This window comes from Bipolaris zeicola (assembly GCF_000523435.1).
Source record: "Bipolaris zeicola 26-R-13 unplaced genomic scaffold scaffold_44, whole genome shotgun sequence".
NCBI classification, from domain to species: domain Eukaryota; kingdom Fungi; phylum Ascomycota; class Dothideomycetes; order Pleosporales; family Pleosporaceae; genus Bipolaris; species Bipolaris zeicola.
In genome coordinates, this window is record NW_006912093.1 from 13,595 (window position 1) to 41,407 (window position 27,813).

A 27,813-nucleotide genomic window follows, 5' to 3' on the forward strand; every position below is an offset into this window, starting at 1 on the left:
GTTCACATCAACTGCCACAATCCGCTTTAAGAAGGCTTCAACCTGGTCGGTAATGCTGCCGATTCGTACGATGTGGGACCGGCATTTAGTCCGTTGATCTCTCTTGCTTTCCCGGGGATTCGGGGGAGAGAGAGCCCCTCCATTTGAAAAAAAAATCCTTTACCTCGAGACGACGAGCAAGTTGTGATGATTATTCCATACAAAAAAACGACAAGGGTTCACCCCCCCTTCCTAAGTTACAAACAATGTCATTTCCAAAGTATAATTTCCGCAAGAGCTTATTTTCCTAGATCTGTATCCCCTGCAACTGACCGCTTACAGGTACTCCCGTTACTCTAAAGTCATGGACTGCGGGGGGGGGGGCTAGGTTGCAATAGGAAGGTGGACCTATGATTACGATTTTTGATCAACGACCCAATGACAAGGCTACGCGTAAACCTCGGATGATGTCAATACGGCCGGGCCTTAGAAGACGGCTAGGAAAAGTTGGGGCCCCAGACACGTTTTCCGCCGCTATGTGGAGAAATTGGCTACTAGAGCTATTTTGTTATATCCGAGGTATTTAGGAGGGAAATGGAGTACAAAAGCGCGGGGGATTTGGGGTTCTGGAAATACATCCATCTCTTGCGCATCTTCTTCGCTCATCATGGCAAGAGTGACGGCATTTCTTTTGGGTCTCTCCCAGTTTCCTGTTTGGGCTGCTGCTGGAAGCCCAGCGGTTATCCAGACTTCATCGGGCAAGGTCAAGGGTTTCACTGATGACATAACACCGAATGTTGCGCAGTACCTTGGTATTCCCTTTGCAGAGCAGCCGGTGGGAGCACGGAGATGGTTGCCCCCGACTTCAGTGAAGAGGTCGAACAAACTCATCGAGGCGAATGTCTTGGGTCCTTCTTGTCCTCAGTTCGAGGTCGATAGGCCGAATGTTTGGCTCACCGATGCGCCGGAGTTTATTATCACGCCACGCCTTTTTCAATCTGAAGAATGTCTGAAACTCAATATTTGGGCGCCTTTGGCTCAGTGTCAGGATGGAGGCCGCAAGAAGGAATTGCTGCCTGTGCTTGTTTGGATCCATGGTGGAGGCTTTGTGACTGGCGGACCTACTGTTCCGTATCAGGTTCCTTCAAGATGGGTTGAGAGGACTGGAGAGCACATTGTTGTTGGAATCAAGTAAGTTGAAGCAAATGACCCTCCTTTTCTGGAAAAGTACTCACCATATGCAGCTACCGTCTGAACATCTTTGGCTTTCCCAACTCGAAGAGCCTCAAGGCCGACGAACAGAACCTTGGCTTACTGGACCAACGCGTGGCTTTGGAATGGATCCGGGATAACATCCGCAACTTTGGTGGTGATCCATCTCGCATCACCCTTTGGGGACAGTCTGCGGGCGCTTCTTCTGTCGACAACTACAACTTCGCCTACCCTAAAGACCCTATTGTTTCGGGTCTTATAATGAACTCCGGAACGGCTCTACTCCCTATTGCAAGTGCCGACGTCCAACAGACAAACTTTACCTTTGTCGCCAAGCAGTTTGGATGCAGCAATTCCAGCCCCAAAGCCGAGATTGACTGCTTCCGGCGCGTGCCCCATACAGCCATTGAAGGCTTCCTCAAGCAGTATGCCGACAACGGCACATCTCCCAGCCTGAGTTTCACACCAGTAGTCGACAACCGCGCATTCTTCTCAGACGTTACTGCGCGCGCTCTGGCTGGAAAGTTTTCACGCAAGCCTGCCATAATTGGCACGACTTCTGACGAGGGCACCGCATTCGGAACGTACAACAAGACCTATGGGCCCGTTAAGGCTCAGGCAGACTTTGTAACAGGTCAATTCTTCCTATGCCCTGCTGCGCAAACAACAGACGACCGGTTCACAGCAAACACCACCACATTCCGCTACCTCTACGCTGGAAACTTTAGCAACATCTCACCCCAGTTCTGGCAAGGCGCATACCACTCGTCTGACGTTCCAATGTATTTTGGCGCCTACGGCATCGCAAGGGGCAATGGCACCGAGTTCCAGCGCAAGGTCAGCGAGCAGGTTCAGGATTACTATTTGGCATTTGCCAAGGACCCTGTTAACGGACTGCCCAAGTTGGACTGGGAAGCATACAAGCCGAGTGGCGAGGCGGTGTTGATTGCGCATGAGGGAGAGGTAGTACAGAGCATTGAGGTGAGTAAGTTGAAGACGCCGTGTGATGGTACTACGCCGAATGGTAAGCCTTTGCCACCATAGAGAGGAGGTCTGTGTGCGGAGTACTTTACTTGAAAGTAAAAAGAAGTTCTCTGGGTTAATGCTGCTGAATGGATAGTCCGTAATTACACATCTTTTGCCAAGAAATGCTCATCCCTGTATATGCAACACGCTCTCCATGTATCCATCCTCTCTTTGTCGCTAATCTCACTTCGCGTATCGCACCGCTAAAAGTACGATCCATGGGTCCACGATCGAGACCCGCCAGGTCTTTCTGCTGGGATTGATCCAGCATCTCTCCCATGTAACAGCAAGTACATGGTACATGGTGCATGGCTCCATGAGAGGGATGTGGGCCCATAAAAGGAAATCCACGGACCCATGGACAACGCCACCTCGCCACAACGTGGTCGACCTGAACGCCCGTCTGAGCGTCCCGATTCCCTGCGTACCTCGATACGGTAACTTTTGGGACATGGATACGCTCTAGACAAAGACGAAAGAGAAAAAGCAACGGGTTCATTATGCACATATCGCTAATGCATGGCAGGGAGTTTAACAAGAAAAGTCAAGCCACAAGGATGATGGTTCGGGGTAACCGATGCGAGCCTGGGGTATATGCGTTGCTTTTAAGATCAGATTAGCGAGCAAACGACGCATGGCTGCTACCTACGAGCGGCGCACGGTCAGCCATGTTATCTGTATCGATTGGGCGATCGGGAAGGTACAAGGGGTTCCCGGGGCTTGTTGTAGGATTACGAAAAGGATGGGTTGTGGCGTTGGGGTGGCCTAAATATGTGGTGTTTGATGCTTGCGTCTCGAGATGACTGGGATGATGTGACAGATCTGGGCAGGTGGAACCGATATATCGAGAAAAGAAAAACAAATGTATGTAGCAGCGGAATTCAGGGACCATGATGGCATAAGCGCAAGGGAAGTTGGGAGTGGGCTGAAGCACGTGACTGAGTGTGGCTTTCAGCAGCTGTGGCTTCCACCTGCCACAGCGGGGTTTGCATGGTTGACATCGTCAAGCTGCAGCACAGGCGCGTTTTAGACAATGTGACGTGACGTCAAGTAGTAAGTTCCAAGAATGGAGGCAAACAAACAGGCTCGAACACGTGGTGCTGCGTGTAGCTCTGAACTGGCTGGGTACTTTTGCTACCAATTGTACTCTTGTTGACCACTTCCCCATCTCTCTCCCTTTCTCAGACTCTTCTTCCTATTACTACAACCACAAAGATATCAACTCGATCCCGGCTGTTTTGAGCTTACTGTTGATCACCTTAACACCCTCTAAAGCTCGGGAGAGACGAATTGACACCACATCATGGCGAACCAGGCACCCGCGTCGCTTGTCGAGCATCTGACTGCCTCTGGAGGGGCTGAGCCCGCAGGTACGAGATACACAATGAAGCATCCAATACCCTGGTCCCACTATACAGCTTTCCTACCCCTCATCTACTCCACACATGTGACAGGAACTGTTATCAACAAACCCCATTTTACAAGTTGCTAACACGCGTCAACCAGGCTTCCTCAACGACATCATCAAGAATCTATGGCCCAACATCTGTGTAGCTGGCTCCAACATCATCAAAGACACGGTTGAGCCAATTCTTGCTACCACACTTCCTGGTCCGCTGGCCAACCTGCGCTTCGTCAAGATTGATTTCGGCCATGTTCCAATTGGTTTCTCAAATGTTGATGTTCACAAGACTTCGGCCGGAGGAATCAAGCTTGACATGGATATGAACTGGGAGGGTGTGTGTGACTTTGAGCTTGATGGTAAACTGGTTCCAAAAGTGGTATGTCTTGTGTGGATCGACTGCAGGCCAGGAGTATCACTAACGTGATGTTTAGGGTGTTGAGCGAGTTCATATGAAAGGTCGTATCAGCGTCTTGCTGTGCCCATTGACAAATGTCATTCCTCTGGTAAGTCGTGTATCTAGTTAGCCAATACCCAAAGCGTATTCTAACTTGAACATAGATCGGGGCCGTTCAAATTGCCTTCCTCAACACACCAACCCTGAAGCTGGACTTCACAGACGCTGCAAACATTGCCGACTTTTCTGTTATCGACAGCACTGTCCGCAAGACTATTCTTGGTGTCATTGATTCAATGGCAGTGCTCCCGAACCGCTTCCTAGTCAAGCTGGATCCCAATACCGACTACTTCAAGGCCTTCCAGCCGCACTACGGAGTCGTCCGTGTGACCGTTGGCAAGGCGACTGGAATCGACGTACCCAAACACGGCGAAAAGAAAAGCGGGCTTAAGAAGCTGATGGCAAAAGTCAAGCTCGAAGACGTACCAGACTGCTACGTCAAGGTCAAGGTTGGTGCGGAAGGGGAATGGAAGACTTCGACCGTGGATAACAATCGTGAGCCGCAATGGAACGAGTCCCACGACTTCCTAGTCACAGACTTTGAGCAGGACATCACTGTAGACATCCAAGACGAAGATATGGTTGGTGATGACGACATGGGACTCGGATCTACGACGATCAAGGAAATCCTCCTCAAGGGTGGTACACAAGAACTCGTTCTCACGAAAAAGGGCCAAGAGTCTCCAGGCAGGCTCGTGATCCAAGCCAAGTTCTTCCACCTTGTCAACGACCCACAAGTACTGTCCTCTCCAGGCGTTCAAAGCCAGGGCCAAGGCCAAATCTGCGGTGTCGCTACCGTTCTCATTGCTGGTGTCCAGGAACTCCATGGCCACCGTGACGAGCTCAACCCCAGCGTCAAGGTCACCTGGGGTGACAAGACGTTCCAAACAGCAGCAAAGTCGTACTCGCCTGGAACCGATATCTTCAATCCTTCCTTTGACCAGGCGTTCACTATTCCCATTACCACTGATATGCTGGCTAACCCGGCTGGCTTCCAGCTTTCGCTACTGAACAAGACTGCGGAGGTTGGCAGTGCACAGGTTGCATTTAGAGACGTGCTAACTGCTGAGGGCATGGTCCTGCAGGACAACTTCAACGTGGGTAATGGATCGTCTATCAGGGCGCAGATTGCTCTGCATGGTGTCACGGAGGCCCAGTAGGTGATGCTGGACAGGGAGTGAGGTGAAGCAAGTACGATTCAATTATCATTATTGTGCGAGGGATACAAAATTTAGTGTAGTAGCATGGTATTGTAGAAGCTTTCTGAGTGATGAATAAACCTAAATTCCTTTTGTTTTCGACACGATATTGTGGAGAGCGGAGTATCTCTCCGAGCAAGTAGAATATGGGTTAGCAGGAGAAAAAAAGGAGAGAGAACCGGCCTGCCAATCCAATCGGCCCAGATCAATCTCGATCATAACAACGTCGACGCCACCTCCAATACGCCCCAAGTCATTCATCTCATCATAAAATCATGAACCTACATCCTGTTGGCCAAAAAACCCTCTCACATAGCAAACAAAAAGAACGAGAGAAAGAAGGAAAGAAATTTGCTCAAGTCCTCGCCCCTCATATCCGTCCCCCTCCCCACCCACATCCCCATCCATTCAACAGATTAGCAGAAAACAAAGGAAAAGAGAAAAAAAACCCCGACCATCATGTTCCTTTTGCCCTTTACCGTCCCACCGGTTCAAATGGCCCTCGCACTCGGATCTCACAGTGGCTACACTAGATCGGCTAGTTTGAGAATCTAACCCTTTTGCTCTTGCTGTTTGCCTGCTACTACCCACACCCCCACTCTCACATTGTAGCTCCAGCCTGCGTGCCGCCATCCACATCTAGGATCGACGCCTCCTCGACGCTCTGCGGCTTGACAAGCTTGATACTTACCTCGGCGTCTAGAGTGTAGACTCTGAGACCGAGAACGCAGACTGCGTTCCAGGGTTTGAGTTCGTTGTCGGGTTTGGGGAGCTCGGGGGGAGGGGGAGGGGGCACGGGGGTGTCGCCGTAGACTGGAGCGTTGTTGCCGTAGATTGGGGCGTTGCCTTGGAATGGGGCGTCGTCGTCGTCGTCGTCGTCGTCGACTGCGGGGCGCGAGGATGAGGTATGTGGCGCTGGTGATGGTGGCGGGAGGTGCTGCTCTGGTGCTGCTACGTCTGCTGGTGCTGGGGGAGGTTGTGACGCAGATGCTGATGTGGAGGCGTCAGGGTGGGGTGTTGGGTCTAACGAGGTGGAGTTGCTGGGGGTGTCGGATGGAGGTGTGGGTTCGTTAGCGTCTTCGGTGGTGGTGCTTTCGGGGGCGGCAGTGGGAGTGTCGGCGGTGAGAGATTTCGGTTCCGAGTCTGTGGTTTTGGGTGGCAGACCTGCGGTCTCATCGGTGTTGTTTCCTTCAGAAGCGGAAGGAGGTGTGCCGTCCTTTTTGTCCTCTGTATCGGCAACGGGATCTTTCGGGACATCACCTTGTTCCGTCTGAGTCTTGCTATCTTTGACATCTTCTTTGGATTCGGAGGCTTGCTCCTTTGTTTCCTTCTTGGCCTTCTGCTCCTTCCTCTTCTTCCAAGCCTCATAGTCCGCTTTCTGCTCCTTCTTCCAGGCTTCGAATTCTTCCTTTTCCTTCTCTTCGGCCTCTTTTTCTTTTGCCTTCTTTTCTGCTGCCTCCTTCTTCTCCTGCTCTTTCTTCTTCTTATCCTCTTCAGGAAGCTCGAACACACCCTTTGCATTTGCAATGTCGTAGTTTAGTCCAATTTGTCGGAGCTTCTGCGGGTTGCGTTCGGCCAGCTTCTTCACGACATCCAAGACTTCGGGTTCTTCCGGGTCTCGCGTGGCAACAATCTTGGGCACAACTTCGTACACACCGGGTTCGAGGTCGACTTCGGCAGATATGCTGCGGTTCCCAAACCAAGGACCGCGGGCGCGGACTAGGTGGTCGCCAACTGCAGCATTCTTCTCTTGCAAGATGAAATGCAGGTCAAAGCTGTATTTGCCCTCTAACCCCCTGAAATAGCGCTCGTCCAACTACTATCATTAGTACCTGAGGAGCGGGATAAGAGGTGGTACTTACCTGGCAGAGTACGAAAACAGTCGGGCCAGCTTTCTTAATTTCAACCGAGAATTTCATGTTTAGGTAGCCAGTGACCCATGCCACCGAAACACTGGTCCACCGCTGCACGACGGTCCATTCTTCGTTGAACAGGCGAGTGCGATCAAGCAAATCAAATCGCTTGAGCAAATCGTCGTAGGACATCCAGAAGAGTCCGTCATCTCCAAACTTGTGGCCTAGCTTCTCGAGCCAGTACGGTGTCCACTCTCTCGAGCCGTCGCTCCACGGTCCCGTCCATTCGCCTATACTTGCATTCTGCCTACTACCCCACGGGTTGCGTATCAATACTAATCGGTACTTTTTGCCGTTTTCGTCTTTTTCGTCTACAGCCTTCAAGACGGAATAAGCATGGCTGAGGGCAAGACCCTTTAGCGCATCCGAGTCGTCGCCATATGAGCTTGGTGATGAAGCTGAAAACAAGAAATCCTTGCCAACTTTGAGTAGTTCTTCCCAAAGCTTCTCTTTTCTTAATACACGATTCGTCAGGATCTTGGTCGTGACACCGCCAGTCAAGTCTTCGACGGCTTCACCGCTCCATCCACCAGCAATGGCACCGTAATCACCATGTACTGTTATTCTGTCAGCTGTGCAGCGGATATGTGCAACAGTGCGTAGGGTCCAATCGTGTAGGGAGGTTCTTACTTTTAGCGTACGCTTTCTCCAAAAGCGGGAGCCAGGTTTCGTTCTCGTCAGCGCAAGAGGCAAAATAGAGTGCCTCGGATCCAGTCTGATAGTTCTTTTTGTACTTGATCTCTCGCGCATTGGTCGGATCGTATCGATCACCCCATTGGGCGTCAAAGTCAGCGATGTTGAGGTAAAGGTTGTCATCAACTACGGTCCAGACCCACTCGCCGTCTCTATAAAAAACAAAGCCATAGACACCACACTCTTCGTCTCTCGCAACACAGACTTTGTTCATCAACGAAGGGTTTGCGCAGATTGTCGAGGCAGCAGCAATGAACCAGCAGTCGCCGCTCGAGCCCTGTTTGAGATCGGAGCTGGAGAAGCCATCAATGACAAATTCTGGCTTGTCAAAGATCCAATCAATACGATGCACCGATTTTGGACCGTCTGAGCTCCGGTTCGATTTCTGAGTCAATATCTTGGCAGTAGTGTTGAAGTCGAATGGTGCACCGTCCCCCATGAAGACGCCACTTTCAACAAGGGTGGAGAGGGCTCTGCCTAGCTGCGATGCGCTGACTGCAGGTGACTTTTCATTGTTTTCATTATACCAGTGCATGAGTCCTTCGAGGCAATTTCCATCAGATAGATTACTGATATCGAAGTCCGGGTCCGTGAATTTCTCATTCGTTCGGATACATTCTTTCACGATGCGTTTGACGCGAGCAGAGCACTCTGCTGCAGCGGCCCGGTACGATTCAGCTGCATTTTTGCCCGTGACTTTTCCAATTGGATTATGGGGAGGGAGAAGATTGGCATACAGACTTTGCGGGAATATCTTGGTGACTTTGGCTGGTTTCTTAGTGATGAGGCTATCCCAGAACTCGTCAATTGCTGCCTGAGGTACGCCGGTTTGCGTGTCATCGCCGCTATCCGAGCCCATGCTTGCCCTTTGCTCTGTATAATAGCTGGCTCAATTGCAAATAGAAACGAAACAACTAGAGAATGGGATGAAAAGGCTGTAAGGCTGATTTGAGGGACAGCATATATATATGTGGGATGAAGATGGGGGCCAAAAGTGTCATACGTGGCTGCTGACTGCTTTGTGCGGCTGGATCACACTGTCTAAGTGGCACCAATGCAGGCGAACGGTGCACGGTGTTGTGTCCGGAGAACAGAGATTTGGTGGGAGCCTATTGAAAGAGTACCTGCTGTGGAGCTATGCTTGCATACGATAGCAGCTGGAGGTTTAGCGCTTATAGCGCAAGGTAACAGCCCTGCAGAGGATGATGGACGACCAGAAAACATGAGCGAATAAGAGAGAAATTCCGAAAGAGGCGCCGTTTGAAAACACGTGACGCAATGGTAGTGACTACAGTTGTATGAAATGTGGAATGCGGAAAGGTTTTTTTTGCCGGCTGATGTTGCCGTAGTACGGATGCACACAAGTTGTATATAGCGGGCCGAGACTGGGCTGAAAAGCGGGTGGGTGAAGGGCCGTAGGCGAGAGGGGTAGTAGCCATCGGTTTGTTGTGTATGCTACTAACCTTGGACAGCCACAGCTCTGACCAATAACCTTACTTATCTGCCGGTTATCCGCCTTAGGATCGCGCTTTTGGCGGAGGCTTCTTTATTGTTGAAGCTGGAAACGGTTACCTGTTGCGTACATGTTACACGCATACGCAAGGTAAACCTGATTCTCGTACTAGTCTCTCGGTGCAAGCATGGAGATAAAGATGCTTGTGTGTGTGTGTGTGTGCTCTAATCATGTCGGATGGATTGTGCTTTGGGAAATCGCAGGACCGGCATAAAATAGTAGGAGTCGTGACTTTGTCCAAACTGCATTCAAAGACACGCCAGCAGCGACTAAATAGGTGTTCGTCACGGTCCGCTGCGGTGCAGGTGCAGCAGTTTAGCTGAGACACGCGAGAGCGGCTCGCGATTTGTGCCTCATTCGGCCTTGCAGATCTGCCTTGGGAACCAAGTTATGCACAGAACCCTTTGAAGAAGGAATATCGAAGCTCAAATGCCTCGCCTCGCCTCGAGCATCGAGGATGCGCGTCTCAGCTCGTGCAAGCCATGTACCTGCGTGCACACCCTAGTCCTGAAACCTGAGCGAGCTAGTTCTTGCACGAGGTAAGTCACCATCCTTAGCCATGCAGCGGCTACAGAAATCAACCGGGAGGCGAGTCGTTGAGATGAAATCAGTGTGTTGGATTATTGTCTATTACAGCTGCCAAGACGTGCGCCCTCGTGGGTATGTGAAACAGAATCTCCACCCAAGGGCGTCTAAATGTACAGATAGCTCAAGTCGACAATTGTGTATAGTAATCAAAAACAAAAAACCCCCCATGTAATTATACCAGATGATGAGCTGAAAGGAAATTGAAAAGCATTAAGGCGTAATGGTTTGCACCAGTCGTTGTAGGGTCAAAACACAAGAGAGAAAAAAAACTGGGGACCACGTGGGCTCGGCGACCGTAATGTGATTGAAGAAAGAGACCATGTAGGAATGGTAGAACAGGGGAAAGCGGCATTTGCCAGACAGGAGCCTGGTCCCATCTGAAACGGCCAGAAGCGGGTACCCCCCTTCCTTTTTGTAAAGCAAGCGCGGAAGCCTGTTCCGAGCGGAAAAAAAACGTGCCATTGTCGTAAGGTGATTGCTTTTTTTGGCATCAAATGATTGGATCGGAGGGGGCCGCCCAAAACGCCATGCTAAGAGATGGAGAAGAAGAAGGCCACGTGATGGAGACGGGGGACAAGCAAGGCGTGATAGGAAATCCAGGTGATATGATGGTTCGGGAATGGGAGTGGGCATGTTGCCAAGCGGAGAGCGAAGGGTATTGGGCCGTGTCGCGTGCGTCTAGGTACATATCTGGTTACCGGGATCTCGGGTGGGCTGGATCGTAGTTGGCGATCCATGCATTCCATCTACACGGCAGCGAGTCAGCGTCAGCCAGAGTGGATTTTTTTGACCGACACTTGGCACAGCTCGCATGTGTGGTGATGCAAGATGCCATTTGTGGTGCATGGAGGGGCGACTGGGGTGTGTGGGAGGTATGAGGGACTTACTCGCTCATGCTTTGGAGGCACAGGGCTGGCACGTCTTGAGCTTGCACTGATCGCATTGGTAGATGGACGTGAAGGGCCCGCTGTGGCACAAGTTGCAGGTCCAAACGACGAGAGTGGTGTCGGACTTGATCAATTTGAAGCTGTGGGAGCAGCTTGGACGGGCCATTGCAAAGATGGAGGGGAAGACGGGTGGACAAACAATGGCAATTGGGCGGGAACGACTGTGGATATGTGTGAGTGGGAGTTGAGAGAGAGAGAGAGAAAGATGGAGTGAGTGAGTGTGTGTGAGTAAAGGAGGTGGTGGGTGAGATGGGGGTGGGGGATGGCAAGAGTAGATATAGCAATTGAGGTTGAGTGAGTACTGACGTGAATAGTGGCGGCGACACTGCAGGGGCCGAGGAGGAAACGAAGTCAAGGTAGGGGAGGGTAGGGGGAAGGTTGAGAGCGAGGGTGTTTAGGACCGGCTTGATCGTGGCTGACAAAACAAACGTCAATGTGGAGGAGAAGGATGTGGAGGGGGAGGGGGAGGGGGAGGTGGAAGAGGACGAGGGTGAGGACGAGGACAAGGAAGGAGCGAGCGGAGACGGAAGAGGCAGGAGAAGCAAAAGAGGCAGTTGCAGTGTTTGGATGGTTGCTGGAGAAGGAACGACTCCAGGGCTTGCTTGTTGCCAGACTGCAGACGCTAACGACGCGGATCTTGGGCCGTCTTATACTTTGAGCCTTCAGTCAAAGGCTTGGGGGGAGAAGCGGAGAATAAACTTTGGCTACAGTGCAAGCCATTCGACGGCCACTCAGGCCGAGTGCAAGTGGGTGTGTACAACAACAAGCAGCAGCAGCGCGCAGCCGTGCAGCCGTCTGGCCGTGGTGCCTTTGTCGAGTGTCGAGATCCAAAGGCGGATGGGTGCCGGACCGATGAGGCCAAAGATGGTCCTGATGGTGCCACGAGGGAGTGGGCCAGCCGCTCTACCTACTCACCTCGCTCTCGCTCTCTGTCTCTGGGTGTGTGCCCTGGTCGCCTCGCTCGTGGTCTGATGGTCCGGGATGGCTCTGTCCACCACGACAGGCTGCCAGTCCCGCAGCCGCATCCGCGGCGAGCATGCCGTGTAGAGGCCGCAGCAGGCCCGAGAGTGCATGGCAGGGCAGGGCGCAATGGCATAGTTCGGCGAGGGATCGAGAGGCAGCGCTGGTGCAGCCAGTGTGTCACGGCCAACCGTGCTCGGCGCCCGCGTTGTGATGATGGCATATGCGCCCTCGTCCACAAGCAGACGTTTGGACAGGCTCAGTAAGTACGCAGCCACGGCGTGCGCGACCGAGTGCCAGTTGCAGTGCGTGCTAGGCTGGGCGCGGCATTGGCTCCTGGGTGCGTTTCCTTTTTCGCTGGCTGCTGGCGTGCGCCCACTCACACTGGCCCTTCCATCCCATCCCATCCTGGCTGGCCACATGCGCTGCTTAGGAGCCGCATGGGCTGCCGGGCGGCCCAGACACGATTGCCGAAACCGTCGCTATGCATGGGCGTCCCTCTCCCCCGGCCCGTTTCCTCTCCACCACAGACCAGGCCCGTAAACACCTTGCCTGCTCAGTGCTGTCCACAACAAACTCTCCATCCACGCCCGGACTAATGACGCCCGCCAAAAGCAACCCACCGACACTTCCACCCATCCACCCATCCACCCAGTCAGCCCCGGACGCCCTCCGACTCATCGGCCCCCTGCAGCTGGCCCTGCACTGCTCCACCATGGCACTGTTGGCCAACACGTCCCCCCCCACCATGGTCGTCCATCTTGGTCTTGCCCTCACCTTCGTGCCCTGCACCGTCTGTATCGGGCTGACCCTGACGCCCGGTGCCACGATGCCAGATCGTGCAACCCGATGATGGCCACTTGTCTTTTGGGCTAGCCCCATCGCTCGTCTCCATCGCTCGACAGTCGCAAAGCAGTCGCGCGCAAACATCACCGCGTACTGCGTCCCATCCGCTCTCAACCTGCCCGCCGACCCCGGACCAGGCTCTTGGAAAACTGCCTTCCCTGGCAAGCCGAACTTTTGCCGGCCCCTCGTAGCCCCAAGCGTTGCTGTCGTGCACGCCGTTTTCTGTCACTTCACCATAGCTCCACGCACAGCCAGATCGCGCCGCCAGACCTGGTGTTCGGGACCAGATGGCCTCTACTAGTGTCCGCTCCTTTTGCAGCCCCGGCAGCCAATCGGGCTGTTTTGGCACAGCCTCGTCAACACCATCACACCGTTCAGCCCGCAAGACAGAGGCCGACCATGTCCATCATCAATCCGCCTACCCTGTGGAGCACCATTGCTTCTCTTTTGAGCACACCCCATGGTTGCACCGGGGAGCCTATCCCCCCCACATCACTGCACACCACTCAAGTAGCTCGACAATTCTTTTGGCATGGAGCTGATCGTATTGCCGGTTTGGCTGTCAAGCTGCCTGCCTGCCATGCCACCACCACTTCACCGCCGAGTCGTTGTCGACGCCTACAGGACCTCGACTGATGTACAGAGCACATTGACGGACCCACGCCAACATGTATTTGTGCTTCCTTATTCCAAGACAAATGCCAATGTTCGTCCAGGCCACTGGCTGCTTTGGGCCACCTGACCTCAAACAGGTCAGCTAGTATGACAGAACAAAGTCAAATCCCGTGTCCGTGGTGCGTTGATACTGCAACCGGCCATGAAGCTCGACTGATATGACTCCATCACATCAGAGCCACCAATAGCGTGGCTTTCGCTGTGGACCGCCATGTATGTAGCTTGGGCAACTTTTACCATCGAGTCCGTTGAGGGAGTACAGAAGTAAGCGGTGAACTTGTGTAACCGAACAAGTCTTCGCGTGGCTGCGATTGCCGAATTCGAGCAATGGATATAAAAGGCAGACCAGACGGGCTACATGGCAATGTGAAAGGCGGGGACTCGAGAGGCTCCGCAGGTACAGAGGCGCATCGTGGTCTACTTAAGGGCCCTGACTGGCCAGACGAAGCGACTCTGTGATCGCGTGCCAGCTCAGCAGCTGCTTGTAAGACGTTTGGGTAGTGCAGCCATGTGCATAAAGAAGGAGCAGCAGCCCCGCCAGCTCACCGTGTGCATTCTGACAATTCCTTGCAGGTCAAGATTGCCTCTTGGAGCTGTACTTGCCACCCAAATTCCTATTGCGTCGCTTCTTGGTGTGTGTGCACGTCGCTCTTGGTGTTTGCGAGTCAGGTGCGGGCAGTCACTGGCTGCCGACTAGTCGTTGCCCTATCGAGCGGATAGTGGGGCAAGACCAACCCCCGACGTGCCGATAGCTCAGCTAGTAGAATGTCGAGCAATTTTGCCAGGCCTCATCGGCCTTCACCACAATTTGCCCACTACGAGAACGTCACTCTCCTAGGACCGCCCACCATGAGGGGCGCTATCGTCTTTGGCGGCACCTCGCACCCCAGGCTTGTCGAGGGCATTTGCGACCGCCTGGGCATGAAGCCTGGCTCCGCAACCCTGGGTAAATTCAAAAATGGAGAAACTTCCGTCACCATTCGTACGCTCACCTCGCCCTCGCCCTCGCCCTCTCGTCCTATACACACGCGCTAAGTCCTGCAGATACTTCGATCCGGAACAAAGATGTCTTCATCGTCCAGAGTGGGAGCGAGAAGTGCGTAGCCCAGCCCCGTCGTGCGCCAATTGGCTAATGGGTCAGAATCAACGACTCGGTGATGGAGCTGCTGATTATGATCTCGGCCTGCAAAGGCGGCTCTGCCAAGTCGGTCACAGGTACCGCGCGCCTCGATGAGCTCAATGCTAGCTACTAACAGCTGTAGCCGTCATGCCCTACTTTCCCTACTCGCGTCAGTCCAAGAAGAAGCAGCACCGCGGTGCCATCACTGCGCGCATGGTCGCAAACCTTTTGCACATTGCCGGCGTCAGCCATGTCATGACAATTGACCTGCACGCTTCGCAGATGCAGGGCTTCTTCAAGTGCCCCGTTGACAACCTCGTCGCCGAACCCCTCATCGCGCGCTGGATTCGCGTCAACGTGCCCAATTGGAGGGAGGCTGTGGTTGTCAGCAAGAACCCGGGTGGCACAAAGCGTGTCACATCGCTAGCTGACGCGTTGAAACTCAGTTTCGGCATTGTGACAACCGACAGGCGTAGGGCGGGCACCGCGGTGCACTGGAACGAAAGCGCCATGTTTGAGCAACTTCGATTGGATGGTGCGTACGAGACGCCAGGTTTGGTGCGAACTGCGCTGGATACAGACGCCGATGTCACACCGATTAGCAACATCACAATCGATCCAAAAGCGGAACCGGGCAAATCGAGCCTCAGACGCACCCCCACAAACCCACTTGTACGGCGAGCTCATGCGGGCTCAGAGTCTGCAGGAAGCCATCCACTGTCCAAGTCGATGCGTGCGGGCTCTATTATCGAACCTGAAGTCCCACTAGAGCCCATTCGAACTGATGCAGAGAACCAAGAACAGGAAGCGTCCAAGGAGCAGGATGTAGACGAGAGTGGTGCCGATGAGGAGGAGTACACTGATGAGGTTTGTCCATGCCAAAGACTTGTGCCATCTTTCTAACCATCACAGCGCGCACGAAATGTCATCCATGGACGTCTCGTCCAAGGCCATATTGTTGATGACACTCATCCTTCGCCATCCATGTCCGCAACCTCGCATAGCACCTGGCGCAATCGTCCCCCGTCGGAAGGCGATGACGACATACCCAATCACATGATGTCCTCGTTCGTCTCGAATGCCTCGTCTAGTCGTAACAGAGAGACCGAGCATTCACACGCTCTAGGCGGAACCTATGACGCTGCTGCCTCGTCTGAAGACGAAGAAGAAGACCTCAAGAATCCCGAACTCGAGACCATGGTGACTCTTGTCGGCAACGTCAAAGATCGTCCCGTCTTCATTGTCGACGACATGATGGACAAGTCTGCATCGTGGATTGCGGCCGCTGAGACTGTTGTCAAGCGCGGTGGCGCAACCAAGGTGTACTGCTTTGCCACGCATGGCATCTTTGGCGGTGACTGTCTTCAAGAGATGAGCCACTGTGATGTCATTGACAAGATTGTCATCACTAATGCGTTTCCGATTCCCGAACACAAGCTCGCTCAGGCTAGTCAAGACAAGCTAGACATTATCAAAGTTGATAACCTGCTAGCGGAAGCAATTAGGCGAAACCACCACGGAGAGAGTATGAGCCAGCTCTTTATGCACTATGACTAGACGAACTACCATGATGATGAGAGAACGTGGGAGAGTTCGAGCTTTGGTTTGCTGTTAGCAAGGCGTATGGGTACCACTTTACTACTACTTTGTAGAAAGTACGAATATGGCGTTGTGAAAAAAAGGAGACAACGGTAGGTGGTGGCAGCACCAACGAGCCTATCTGTGTGGGTGTAACCCACGAATGAAACAGGATATTTATACGAGGTCATGAACTCGCCGCAGTAAGTTGCACATGTCGAAGGCTCGGTACTGACGATACTTGCACCATGGCAGCATTCCATGTTCAACCCTTTTGCCTTGTTAACCCTGATCTTCTTGTCTCAGCCCTGAGTCTCAAAGCAGTCATTGACTGAAATCGTGATGCACTACACACCAACGATGCAGGCCTTGAGCCTGCAGGAGTCCCGTGACTTGATACGGTGCACTCTTAACGGAACGTTGGAAGAGGAATATCGACATCTGTCTTCATTTGTGCCTGACTCACTTATGAGAGTCGGGTCTGGGACGGTCTCGTTACATATTTGTTTGAATCAGTGCCTATGCATGCATATCGTACGAGTCTTGTGTAGTATAACGATTATGTGGTAAGAAGTATCAGTTTGAATGATTTGATTTTAGAGTTGCTTTGTTATTTTTGAGTGCATTTCTATTTCTTTAAATGTGTGAGATTTCCAATCTTCCCGCTCGACAATCATGTGAATCATTACAAGTTCAAGACATTTCAGTCTATCCATACACACTCTGCCTGCTGTAGCCAGGGAACTGTTTAAGCACGCTCTGGTCAAAATTCTTCAACTGTGGACAGCTCAGAGCAGCAACCGCATTGTTTACAATGTCGAGAAGTGTAGTGAGTACGCCAAGAAGAATATCGGGCTTTGCCAGCGCGGAAATCTGATAGACGAAGCAAGCCAGGTTGTTTCCCTTGAGGAGATTGGCAGAGCTGAAAATACCGCCTGTCAGGCTTGATACGTCGACACCAACGAAAGAGTCGGGTTGGCCGGTATTTCTAGAACGAGTTAGTGTAAATGTTGGAAGAGAAGGAGCAAGGGACCAACGTACCCGCCGACCTCAAGAAACTTGGGGTACAAAGCAGCCGCATTCAACGTATCCGCAAGAAAGTAGGGCGTGTCGTATGGATACGCTATTGGACGACGGTACTAGCAAAGGAAACACCCCATTAGCACATACACTCTCCAACCACACAAACGAACAAAACTCACCCAATTATTCGGAATGCGCTCCCCGCCCTGCACAGCAGTATACTTGCCGCTCGACCCCTGAATGCCAAACCACGACTGCAGCACATCATACGGCAGAATCCCCTCTGGGTTCTCCGCGGAGTGATTTGCCATGAAGCGAAAAATAAACGTGTACGCCGCCGGCTGCACCAGCACGCCCGCAAACGGGCCACTGAAATAATACGGATTAGATTTCCGCTGCGCATCCACTCTCGCGCTGCGAAATGCAGTCAGGCTCTCGAGCGTGACAAAGCCGCCAGGCGACGCATCAACCAGCTGCTGGAACTGCGCGGGCACCGTCTTGAAATTGTTCCCGGTTTGATACAGATCCCCCCGCGTGGGCGACCCGTCCGTCTCGTACTTGTTGTGCGAGCCCGTGAGTCCGTTGCCCAGGATACCAGTGAGTCCAGCTTGTGCAAGCGAAGGCTTGCCGCCCATGGACCAGTTGAGGATATCGCCGCTGAGGGAGCCGCCGACGGCAGAGAGGAGGAGCGCGAGTGTCGGACCCATGCCAACGACTTTTGTGGTCGCCTCGACGTATTGCGTTACGGTGGCGTAGCCATTATGCGGTAGGAAGTTCTGTACAGAAAAAAGTTATTGAGTTGTTTTTTTGCTCGTCTGAAAAGTATGTTGCAATGCTCTTGTTTTTTTTTTAGGGAAGGGGGGGATAGACGTACGTGGTTTGCCAGAGCATTCAGCCCGGGACAGGGACCCCGAAGGTCGCCTGGGCCCGGAGGCACGTATTCATGGCCGCTCCCCGCGCTGACATCGATGTACTGTGCTTTTGCGTCGAAGATGGGGATAGGCTCGAACACAGATGTAGCGGCGCTTGCACTTCCTTGTCTTGCTTGCATCGCCTTTGCGACCTCTTGCTCTGCGCGCTTCAGCACTTCGGGATCGTGGCCCGCAGCATCTAGTATAGCGGTTGGCCATGCCGCTGTTAACGACGCAGTCGCCGCAGCGACGAGTGCGATTTTCACATTTAGAAAATACATGGTGGAAATATAAATGCCTTATACATGAAGATATCGAACAAATCAAGAAATTAAAATAAGAAGTATTAGAGTCAGCACCACCATGCTTCCATCACTCACCCCTCTATATACCCCTCCTCTCCCGCCTGCCTGGATACTTTCGCCTCTGATCTTTCCTCTTTGTACACCTCGGTTTCAAGAAAAAACCCCGGTAGCAATTTCCCGCGCTAACTATCTAGTTTAGACGCTTTTTTTTCCCGCTCGATAATAATCACTTTTGATATTCTAACCCCCGGCGTTGGTAACCGCGCCCCCGCCGTTCATCTTCTCCCCCAAATAGATTTTTTTTAACGCCTTGTAAGTTTGAAGGATAGTGGATAGTGGATAGACTCCGGCAGCGGCAGGGTCATGTAGTGGCGCCGATGGGGTCCTTGGGACGTGAACGGACTAGAGTGAATGTTTTGGTTGCGTGGGTGCTAGAGAGGTATGGGGATAGGTTGGGTGGCTCTGGATGTTTACGGTGGCTAGGGTGAAAGTCACGGTTTGGGGTAGATGAGGGGGGCTTGGGTATAGACTGGTGTGTGTTTGTAGATTGCGTCTGGAGGGGGCTAGAGGGAAGTTACGTAGAGTGTTAGCTAGTTTGGCGGAGGTATGGTGCTTTAGTGCTAGCTTGGTCGATGGGCTTGGGACGCGTGTGGTGCGTGAGTAGTCTTTGCTTTCGTGTTAGGACCGGTGGCGATGGAGTGTGCAAGTGGCTCTTCACTATTTCCGCGCCGTGTTATTGGATGTGGGATTTGTGTACTTGGGGAGTGGAAGGCAAGGTATCTACATGTTTGGGTCCCGCCCCATGTACGTTGTGTATTGTGTCGTATGTAGTCAGTATCTGATACCCACCCCCGCCAACCGCCACTCCACCCCCAGTCGTTTGTGCCGCTTTTCTTCTTCTCGCGGGTCATGCGCTGGCATCTGGGGTAAGTAGAGTGCAAGTGTGCTAGTGCTCCGTATGGGTGGTTGTTAGGGAGATCGAAGTAACCTAGCTTTGCATACCACGTACATCGTCGTGACGTGCTACATCTTGTTCATCATTCCCCCCCGAAAAAAACTTCAGCTTTTAAGTTTTCAAACTACTAGTTATGAACACTTTGCAATATTTTCTATTAATTCAGCTCAGGACCTATTATATAATTCCAAATACCGACCCAGAACCCTTCAAGTAAAATCTTGGGTGTAAATTCTCCTGTTGGGTTAGCCTCACGCATGGTTCGCAATCTAGCGTCTAGCATTTGCGATTGGGTTTAAGCCGAAGAGTCCGGCGACTAAGAGAACGGAGGTGCTACGAGATCTGGTTTGGTCCAATTGTGGTCGTCGGTCCGTTTCTGGTTGCTTCCTAATATGGATCAGACGCATGTACGCGCGCTCCCGAAAGGATCTGCATTACGACCCCTTTTGTCCTATTTTGTACTACATCTGAGGTTTGGTCGCGGGGAACGCAAGGGTCTGCTGCCAATGGCGGTGGCGCTATTTGTCAGGATAGGTTGTACACCATGCACCATTTGGTGTTGGCTATGAATGGTTTAGAGGGTTTGGGAAGTTCCCGCGCTGACAAGCCGTCTCAGTTTTGTTGTGCTGATCACATCTCAATTTGAGAATTTTGCTTACCGTTTCTGGGGTGCGTCGGTCATGAGACAGCGGGTCGATTTTTTTTCTGCTTTGGAAACCGGATTGCGTAGGTGGCATTCAGACCATTGGCAATGGCTGGGGGAGAGGTAGGATTGCATGGTGAATGTGGCTTGAGAAGGCGCCGAGGAGCAGTTGCACCGGTCAGAATCGGCCAAGACTAATCCCGCGCTTGGTAAAGACATCTCGATTTGCGGAAAAGGGGAAAAGTGCTGACTACCGATTGAAGACAAGATTGTCCTCATCCATGGCTCTCTGTGCGTGCATTCGTATACACTCCGTAGGACACGGCTCGGCTTCCAGGAGTTGTGCTGACATTGACATCATGACGGGCTAATGCCGTACCGATAATGTGCCAAATCTGAAAAAGGGCAAGCAGATGGAGACTTGATCAAGATTTAGTTGCATGGCGTTTCTTGAACAATATGCTCTGCACCGGCTGCGCACAAGCTATTACGTTACATTCTCTAATAGCTATGCGCAGACCATGTGCTGGCTACACATGATTGAGTGATGTGGCTGTATGATTTTGTTCTGTGATTAGACCAAACCTTATCCTTGATCGGTAATGTTTGCAAAGCTCAGCTGAATTTGGATCGTGTCGAATCTAATAGATACGAAACATGTTGGGGGCCAATTTGATAACTTTCGTCCATCACAGTCAGCTAACTCAACCTTACTAGTTGGTGTGTGATTGAGTTCCTCTTGCTGTGCATATCAGATCTAATGGTGAGGCCATGCTTCCGTCTGAATTTTCCTTGCTCTTTTGCCAACTCCAATCTTGGCCAGTGGGCTGGTAATCATTTCAAGCAGCTTCGGCTTTGTAAGAGTGGCGTTGGTCAGGATGGTATTGTTACCATCCCCGATCAGATGTTTGTCATCGCTCGTCAGGCATTGGCTCATACACATTTTAGTGCTTCACGCTTGCTGATGTGGCCGACGGTCTTGTCAATCTCAACACCTACCAATGGGATTTTTCCTTAAGTGCTCCTTCGTGTTTCTCGTGAACTGTGGAGAACTCCCTCCTTTAGAGCGAATTTGTTTCTGGTGTGACTGCCGAATTTGATAAGCTCTCCTTTGATTCAACGGGCAACACGGGACATTGTAACGCCCATGGCTTCCCTTCTTTCTTTTGCAGCCTTGGGAAGCGCTTAAATCTTGATAAAGCAACAGTGTGGTGGCGAGAGAGCTCATTGGTATAGAGCATAGTACACATCATGAGTCATGGTGGACCAAAGTCTCGTTGCCGCGGGCTGGGGGCTTCTCATAATGAGCGTCACCTTCACATTGATAACGCTGCCCGAAAATCTTAGTGAAATTGGCTAAAACTCGGGCAACGTAGCTAGGCAGCTACCGCAAAGCTACTAGACGTACTGAATTACTACCTAAGCGGAAGCTTGTGGCCACGCATGTAATGATCAAGGTGGCAGTATAAACTTGTATAAAGGAGATTTTCGATCCGAATGTCTGGGTCTTCATAACTGTCAGGTAATACAAAAATAATTCGAAATTCCATTTCTACCTTCATCTTGCACATAGTTCCTTGTGGCATAGTAGTCTCACCTATGTTGATGTGACATGTTCGTTCTTGCGAGTTAACAATTAAGAAGGTATTGTAATTCACAGTGAATTATGCCAACACTACGTTGTCTATTGATGTTGGTATGTTTAGCCTTGTCGTGATAGCATTACCGATAGATCCTTCTGTGGTACAACAGGTGGGCATCGTCAGCCAAAAGAAGCTCTATTTTTCTACATACAAGTAAAGTCATGGAGGCCAAATCTCCAAATTCCAACCCAAAGATGTGTTTTCATGGGGTAGGGCTCAGGTTGTCTTATGTACTACATACTGTGATATTGCCTAGAAGAAGATCCGAGAATTCTAGACGGATGACTCTCAGGTGTTCGGAACTCATGTACAACGTGTCAGATGTCGTTTTCACCTACTTCGGAGATCAATTTGGGGTGGAGTGCCTGGGTTCCCACTGCTCATAATCGCGTTCTCACTATAGTGGTGTGTTCGAGTAACCAAATAGTGCTTTGAATCTTGTTAATCACTGGCTGATATGTAGATGTCAGGGGAAAGTAGCATATGTAGGCTCCCTCATACTACACAACAGCGGTATGTTATGCAATTAAGTCGTCTCGACATTGTTCATCGAATATACTGTAATGTTCATATTTATTCCCGAGACAATTTGCTCAGATTAATTGTGAGAGCAAACATAGTTCATATGCTGGTAACTACTAGATTATGCTTGACCACAGCTTCAGAGACTTTTGTAGAGAAGACCTCTGAACTTTTCTACCCTCGGGTACAGCGTGGCCCTATCGCTCCTATTTTGAACTGCCTAAAAATGGTAACCCATCTCTTAATCTACTATACTAGAAGAAAACATTCAGTCCTAGAGTTTTCCTGGGCTGTACATGCATCATCTCCATGGCCTACGTACTTTTTCAATCTAGTTTGGACGATTTAGTTTGGGTTATAGATACTCAGCGTTAAACGGATCGCACCATGAAAAAAAAGGACACTTGGGGTTGTTATGAGGCGTTTTGCAGTAGCTTTTACCAGCTTTGACAAAACACACGTGGCCAAATAGCAGGCAACCAATATCTAGAAATGTTGACTGTTATAGTGGCAATATCGCCGGCGCTCAGTAATAAACAAGGCAGTCACGATAATCGAGGTACAGTGGAGGATTATGTAACTGCTAAGTTAACTGATGACCAAGGTATATTCTACAAAGTATAGCATCGCTTAATGACACGAATCGTTTCCAAAAACTCTTCCATCGACTTAAATCTATTACGTCCGCAATCCCTCCATGAGTGCACCTTCTTCCCTCTTCCCCACAGCCTGAAAAACAGCGCCGTCTCCACCAACATCCAATCCCTTCTCCGCTCGCTCATATGCCTCATCACTCCTATCCAACAAGATTTCCAACTCTTCTTTGCTCAATAATGTTCCACCGTGACTCGCCTCGTTGATATCGTACTTTTCTCCATCACTTCTCCTTAAAAGCTTCTGGAGTTCTTCAAGTTCCTGCTCCTTCTCTGAGCTTCTTGTTCCACCTCGATCATTCCGCACACCACCCTTCCGGATGACGAGCTTTTCCAGACGACGTTTCGCTTCAGCAGACTCAAGAAGTTTCTGCTCTACGGTGTTGCGTGTCGCAAAGCGGTAAACAATGACATTGCGTGTTTGGCCAATACGATGTGCGCGGTCCATGGCCTGGAGATCCTGTTGCGGGTTCCAATCGCTGTCAAAAAGTATGACCGTATCCGCCGCTGCTAGATTGATGCCTTGGCCGCCTGCACGTGTGGACAATATGAAAATATCGGCTGCTTCTTTTGCGGCAGATGACGGTTTGTTGAATGCCAGAATTTGATCCTGCCGGTCGGTTTGTGCTACAGAACCATCTATGCGAGAATAGTTCCAGGAGCGGAGATTCAAATAGTAACCAAGGAGATCGAGGGTTGTTGTGAACTGGGAGAAGATGAGAACTTTGTGACCACGGGCTATAAGCTCAGGAAGAATGGAATCCAGTAGAAGCATCTTGCCCGAGGTTGATACGAGCGTCTCATCTGGTTCTGTCTCTGATGCAAAAGTCTCAGCCCCATCCGTGTCGACTTTGATGAATGGATTGAAGAAGTTGTATGGCGAATTACAACATAACCGAAGCTGCATGATGGGATTACCAAGCTTCTTCTGCATGAGTTGACGTTTCGCGATTTCGAATGTTGCTGCGCGTATCTTCTCGTCCTCGGCATCCGAGCTAAGATCTTCGTCGTTCTCCTCTTCTGACTCTGGCTTGTCCAAGTTTGCGAAGTACTTTTGGTCGCTGACCTCTTCATAATTCTTCTTTGGTCGACCTCGGCTTCGGGTCGATGCAACAGACGAAGGTGTCCCAGCACGGGAAGTCTTTGCACTCTTGTTATGAGTACCCATGTCGCTCAGAGCTTTACGCTTATTACTACCGTTGTTACTGCGAATGCTCAACGGCGTCCCCGCTCGACTACTGAGACCGATACTGAGTCTCTCCACTGCCTTGTCCTCAAGATAAGACCGGCTGGTACCATCAAGAATGGCTTGGTAAAGCTCACGTTGCATTGAGGTCAATGGTGCATACAAGACGTACTCGCGCTTCTTGGGCATTAAGCTTTCGACATCTGTCTTGACGCGACGCAACAGGAAAGGCTTCAACACTGCATGCAGTGACTTGACCAAATATTGCTGACGTTCTTCCGATAGCAACTGTTCGAAACTGGCCTTGTCCTTCAACCCTGAAAAGTCGAACCAGCTCTCAAATGTAGAGAGTTTGTCGAACACTGTAGGTAGAAGGAAATGAAGCAGTGACCACAGCTCTGTCAGGTTGTTCTGTAACGGTGTACCTGTAATAAGCAGACGATTTGCGGATTGAAATTGTTGCAGCTCACGAATCAGCCTGCAATCGAGATTCTTGATGCGGTGCCCCTCGTCGATGATGATGAACTGCCAGCCGAAACTTGTAAGGTATTTGCGGTCGTTCATGCAGATTTCATAGCTTGTAACCATGATGGGAAAGTCAGCTGTGCCGGGGTTCCGTAATCGAGTTCTGCGCAGTCTCTCACGCTCTTTCTTGTCGCCGTGGTAAAGCATGACCGGCATGCTTGGCGTCCACTTCTCAAATTCCGCAACCCAATTGCTCGTGGTACTGAGTGGTGCGGCAATAAGAAAAGGACCATACGATTTGTTTTCCCAAAGATGAGCCAGCATGGAAATTGTCTGTATAGTCTTGCCCAAACCCATCTCGTCAGCCAAAATACCATTGATACCGTTATTGTATAGCGATACCATCCACTCGAGCCCCTCCAGCTGGTATGATCGCATTGTGCCACCGGTGACGAGTTTGGGCTGTCTTGCAGACTTCAGGTTCGTCATTCCGATATCGCCCGTCTTAACATTGTCTTTGTCGTCTTCTGTTGCCTCTGCAGTATCTGCCTTTTTCTTCAGCTCTTCTTTACTGAAGTAACTAGATATGTCCGATTGCTGCCTCTTTGGTCCTCCTCGACCTTTGGTATCTTGTTTCTTGGGTCGCCCGCGTCCTTTCTTCGGTACCGTGTCTGCTTCTTCCGTATTCGCTGTCGCCGTTTCGTTTGCTGTGCTTCTGCGCGTGGCTCGTCTCTGCGATTCGGCTGCCGTCTTCTCCGCGTTCCTTTCACGTGCAGAGGTCTCGCCTCTACTCTTCTTGTCTTGCGCCTCTTCCTCTTCCTCCTGCTTTTGCATTTGCTGGAGCATCACTGACGCATACAACTTCGATTTGTTCATGAGAAACTCCAATTGCTGGAACTTTTTATCCAATACCTCCTTGCCACTCTTAATGTCTGCCTTTCTCTCCTTCTCTAATTGCGCGTCGCGTTTCGCGTCTTCTTTCTCGCGCTGTATCCTCATGCGCTCTTCTTCCTCCTGCATCGATTGTGGCACGTTTTCCTTTTCCATAGTGGCAGGTGGCGGTGATGACGCAGGCGTAGAAGGGGATATAGACATCGCGCTCATGGCAGGGAGTGATGAGATCGTGCAACAGGCCAGAAATTAAAAACAAGAAAGAAGTATCGCAATGTAGTAACTTCCAATTCTATTGTTAGGGATAAATGGCGACAACCTTTTGAACGGGGTGGCTGTCTATGGGGGTTGCGACAAAGGAAGACGCGCTAGGCGAGAAATCGATGACGATATTTCCAACGCGCGATCACGCCCCTGAACTTAATTACTTTACGGCACACATCAACCACTTTGAGCCCCACTATTCTTTTTCCACATACGCCCATGCTTGATGGAGTGAAATAAACAGCTACATGTTGGTTTACTCATAAAGCCAGTCGATAGAAAACAGCGTCTTCTGGGTTCTCATAATAGCTCTCAATCTCCACAAACCCATACTTCTCGTATAATTTCCGCGCAGGCGTCATCGTCCTCAGCGTGTCTAGCAACATATTCTTGTAGCCCCATTTCCTCGCATAGGAGACTGCAACATCCATCAGGAGCTTCGACACACCAAGCCCTCGCGATTCTGGGGCCAAGAAAAGTCTTTTGAGTTCGCACGTTGTGGTGCTTGATGAAGTCGAGTTCGCTAGCAAAGCTGAGGATTCGGCGGTAGTCGGCGTAGTGAAAAATGGCCGTATGGCTATGCACCCAACCGCCCTTTCATCCCTTGTCGAGCTGGCGTCGGGCTGTGTTTTTCCATTCATTCCAAGTGATGTTGTTGACGATACTGGTTCCGACACATTGGATGATGCGTACGCCAACCATATTGCGCCTCGTTTCTCAATTGCATATTTTCCCGGCAATTCTGCCAGCTCATGTTCGAAGTTTTGGAAATCGAGGCTAACAGGAAGTGATTTTGCATAGGCAAGGAACAATTGTTCCACAGTTTGTTTGTCTTCTGGGAAGACGGCGAGGCGAATATTCACGTTCGGCTGAGCCATGTTCGCTTGCGTGTAGTGTGTATGGCAGATCCAGGTATGATGACTCAACCGGAGAACAAAAGAATTAAAAACATTTCATTCGTGATTAGCTCATAAAAAAGCCTTATCAAGCCGAGATATTGTCTACCCCATGCCGTTACTTGGAACGTTCTAGTCGTGATAGTGACAGCGTAGGGCGTGCCGTTGTTGTATTCGTATTCGCCAAGTGCGACAAGTAGGTTCGAGTCAACTCGGAACAGCCCCACTTGCAGATGGACATCACTCATGCTGCTCGCAAAATCAACATTTTACGGACAATATATTATATTATATTCTTCATTTCTTCATCAAAATCACGTGTTTGGTCTTATGGTCTAGTGGTATGATTCTCGCTTAGGGATTTCCCGAGCACAGCTTGCGAGAGGCCCCGCGTTCGAGTCGCGGTAAGACCCATTCATTACTTTTTTGCCAGGCATCGTATCTTTTTGCTACTTGTGGGAAAAGGCACAGAAACCGAAGTGTGAACTTTTGGCGCGAAGCTGTTGTTTTTGCATACTTCCAAGTGCCATATACTTTTAAAGAACGACAGCGGATCACGCACTATGAGTGGTTGATACTCACACAGTTCTAAATTGAACAATACTTTTTACATTTAATATACTTTTTCGAACTCATCACAGGTCGTGGAACACATACAATACATGGTTCAATATTGATCCACGATGAGAATGTTGTTCTAGGTGGCTGTAGAGCAGAGTGACGATTGTCCCAGCTAAGCTTAATTCATGATTTTCGTCTGTAGGATTCAATTCTGGGGTATTCCATCTTGAATAAAGGAGATCCGGACCTCAAAAGGTCATGCAATTGAACCCGAACAATCCATACATACCCGTTTATCTGGATTTATTAGTAGAGGCCGCAATTGTTGGCCAGGGGGGCAAAATAAACGACTTGTCTCTTGCTGAAAAGCCTGTATGATGTTTGCCAGAGCGAATGAGGCTTCAAGTTGGCTTGACACGTCGCACATAGCCTGATGACCACGTCAGCCTCGCGCGGGGCCTCTAGGCTACAGCCACGACAACTCCTTACACAGCCTCAGACCGATGTTGACGGAACTCGTATTTCTTCCGAAATTGTATAGCGGATACCGCCTTATGAGCCTTTTTCTTCACGCAAAGATTTACCCCCGGTTGCACATTACATAGACGGAACCGAATCAGACCCGTCGGCGTACCAAGCCTTCCGCCAGAACTTGAAAGCCATCCCCATGCGGTTTAGCGCTGTCAGCCTCGGACTGTAACGCCTCTGTATTTTGGTGTGGTAATTGAGCATTCAATACCACAAAGGCTGTCTTATTAGTTTGACAAGAAGTTTGTCCTAATTGAAT

General features: G+C 50.8%; 10 protein-coding genes across 10 annotated transcripts; 5 read left to right on the forward strand and 5 right to left on the reverse strand.

The window, feature by feature from the left end:
* Positions 1–646: 646 nt before the first annotated feature.
* Positions 647–2,235, forward strand: COCCADRAFT_91866 (uncharacterized protein; the record flags this gene model as incomplete). The annotated part of the gene is made up of 2 exons (XM_007712453.1): positions 647–1,170; positions 1,224–2,235. The coding sequence occupies 2 exons, from the start codon at positions 647–649 to the stop codon at positions 2,233–2,235; spliced, it is 1,536 nt and encodes a 511-aa protein (XP_007710643.1).
* Positions 2,236–3,520: 1,285 nt separating this feature from the next.
* Positions 3,521–5,236, forward strand: COCCADRAFT_35371 (uncharacterized protein; the record flags this gene model as incomplete). Its single annotated transcript, XM_007712454.1, has 4 exons — positions 3,521–3,587; positions 3,724–3,998; positions 4,054–4,125; positions 4,181–5,236. 4 exons carry the CDS (start codon positions 3,521–3,523, stop codon positions 5,234–5,236), a joined length of 1,470 nt encoding a protein of 489 aa, XP_007710644.1.
* A 640-nt stretch (positions 5,237–5,876) lies between these two features.
* On the reverse strand, positions 5,877–8,740 carry COCCADRAFT_24916 (uncharacterized protein; the record flags this gene model as incomplete). Its single annotated transcript, XM_007712439.1, has 3 exons — positions 5,877–7,091; positions 7,138–7,745; positions 7,819–8,740. The coding sequence occupies 3 exons, from the start codon at positions 8,738–8,740 to the stop codon at positions 5,877–5,879; spliced, it is 2,745 nt and encodes a 914-aa protein (XP_007710629.1).
* A 2,133-nt stretch (positions 8,741–10,873) lies between these two features.
* Positions 10,874–11,035, reverse strand: COCCADRAFT_91916 (uncharacterized protein; the record flags this gene model as incomplete). Its single annotated transcript, XM_007712455.1, has 1 exon — positions 10,874–11,035. One exon carries the CDS (start codon positions 11,033–11,035, stop codon positions 10,874–10,876), a length of 162 nt encoding a protein of 53 aa, XP_007710645.1.
* Positions 11,036–12,637: 1,602 nt separating this feature from the next.
* On the forward strand, positions 12,638–13,036 carry COCCADRAFT_35374 (uncharacterized protein; the record flags this gene model as incomplete). Its single annotated transcript, XM_007712456.1, has 2 exons — positions 12,638–12,728; positions 12,795–13,036. The coding sequence occupies 2 exons, from the start codon at positions 12,638–12,640 to the stop codon at positions 13,034–13,036; spliced, it is 333 nt and encodes a 110-aa protein (XP_007710646.1).
* A 1,223-nt stretch (positions 13,037–14,259) lies between these two features.
* COCCADRAFT_3662 (uncharacterized protein) lies at positions 14,260–16,087 on the forward strand (the record flags this gene model as incomplete). Its single annotated transcript, XM_007712429.1, has 5 exons — positions 14,260–14,392; positions 14,455–14,506; positions 14,552–14,625; positions 14,673–15,397; positions 15,443–16,087. 5 exons carry the CDS (start codon positions 14,260–14,262, stop codon positions 16,085–16,087), a joined length of 1,629 nt encoding a protein of 542 aa, XP_007710619.1.
* Positions 16,088–16,816: 729 nt separating this feature from the next.
* COCCADRAFT_35376 (uncharacterized protein) lies at positions 16,817–18,323 on the reverse strand (the record flags this gene model as incomplete). The annotated part of the gene is made up of 4 exons (XM_007712457.1): positions 16,817–17,096; positions 17,150–17,247; positions 17,311–17,907; positions 18,006–18,323. 4 exons carry the CDS (start codon positions 18,321–18,323, stop codon positions 16,817–16,819), a joined length of 1,293 nt encoding a protein of 430 aa, XP_007710647.1.
* Positions 18,324–20,053: 1,730 nt separating this feature from the next.
* On the forward strand, positions 20,054–21,181 carry COCCADRAFT_35377 (uncharacterized protein; the record flags this gene model as incomplete). The annotated part of the gene is made up of 4 exons (XM_007712458.1): positions 20,054–20,122; positions 20,161–20,259; positions 20,769–20,926; positions 21,118–21,181. 4 exons carry the CDS (start codon positions 20,054–20,056, stop codon positions 21,179–21,181), a joined length of 390 nt encoding a protein of 129 aa, XP_007710648.1.
* Positions 21,182–22,788: 1,607 nt separating this feature from the next.
* COCCADRAFT_3664 (uncharacterized protein) lies at positions 22,789–25,509 on the reverse strand (the record flags this gene model as incomplete). The annotated part of the gene is made up of 1 exon (XM_007712430.1): positions 22,789–25,509. The coding sequence occupies one exon, from the start codon at positions 25,507–25,509 to the stop codon at positions 22,789–22,791; it is 2,721 nt and encodes a 906-aa protein (XP_007710620.1).
* Positions 25,510–25,829: 320 nt separating this feature from the next.
* On the reverse strand, positions 25,830–26,447 carry COCCADRAFT_91843 (uncharacterized protein; the record flags this gene model as incomplete). Its single annotated transcript, XM_007712459.1, has 1 exon — positions 25,830–26,447. The coding sequence occupies one exon, from the start codon at positions 26,445–26,447 to the stop codon at positions 25,830–25,832; it is 618 nt and encodes a 205-aa protein (XP_007710649.1).
* Positions 26,448–27,813: the final 1,366 nt, after the last annotated feature.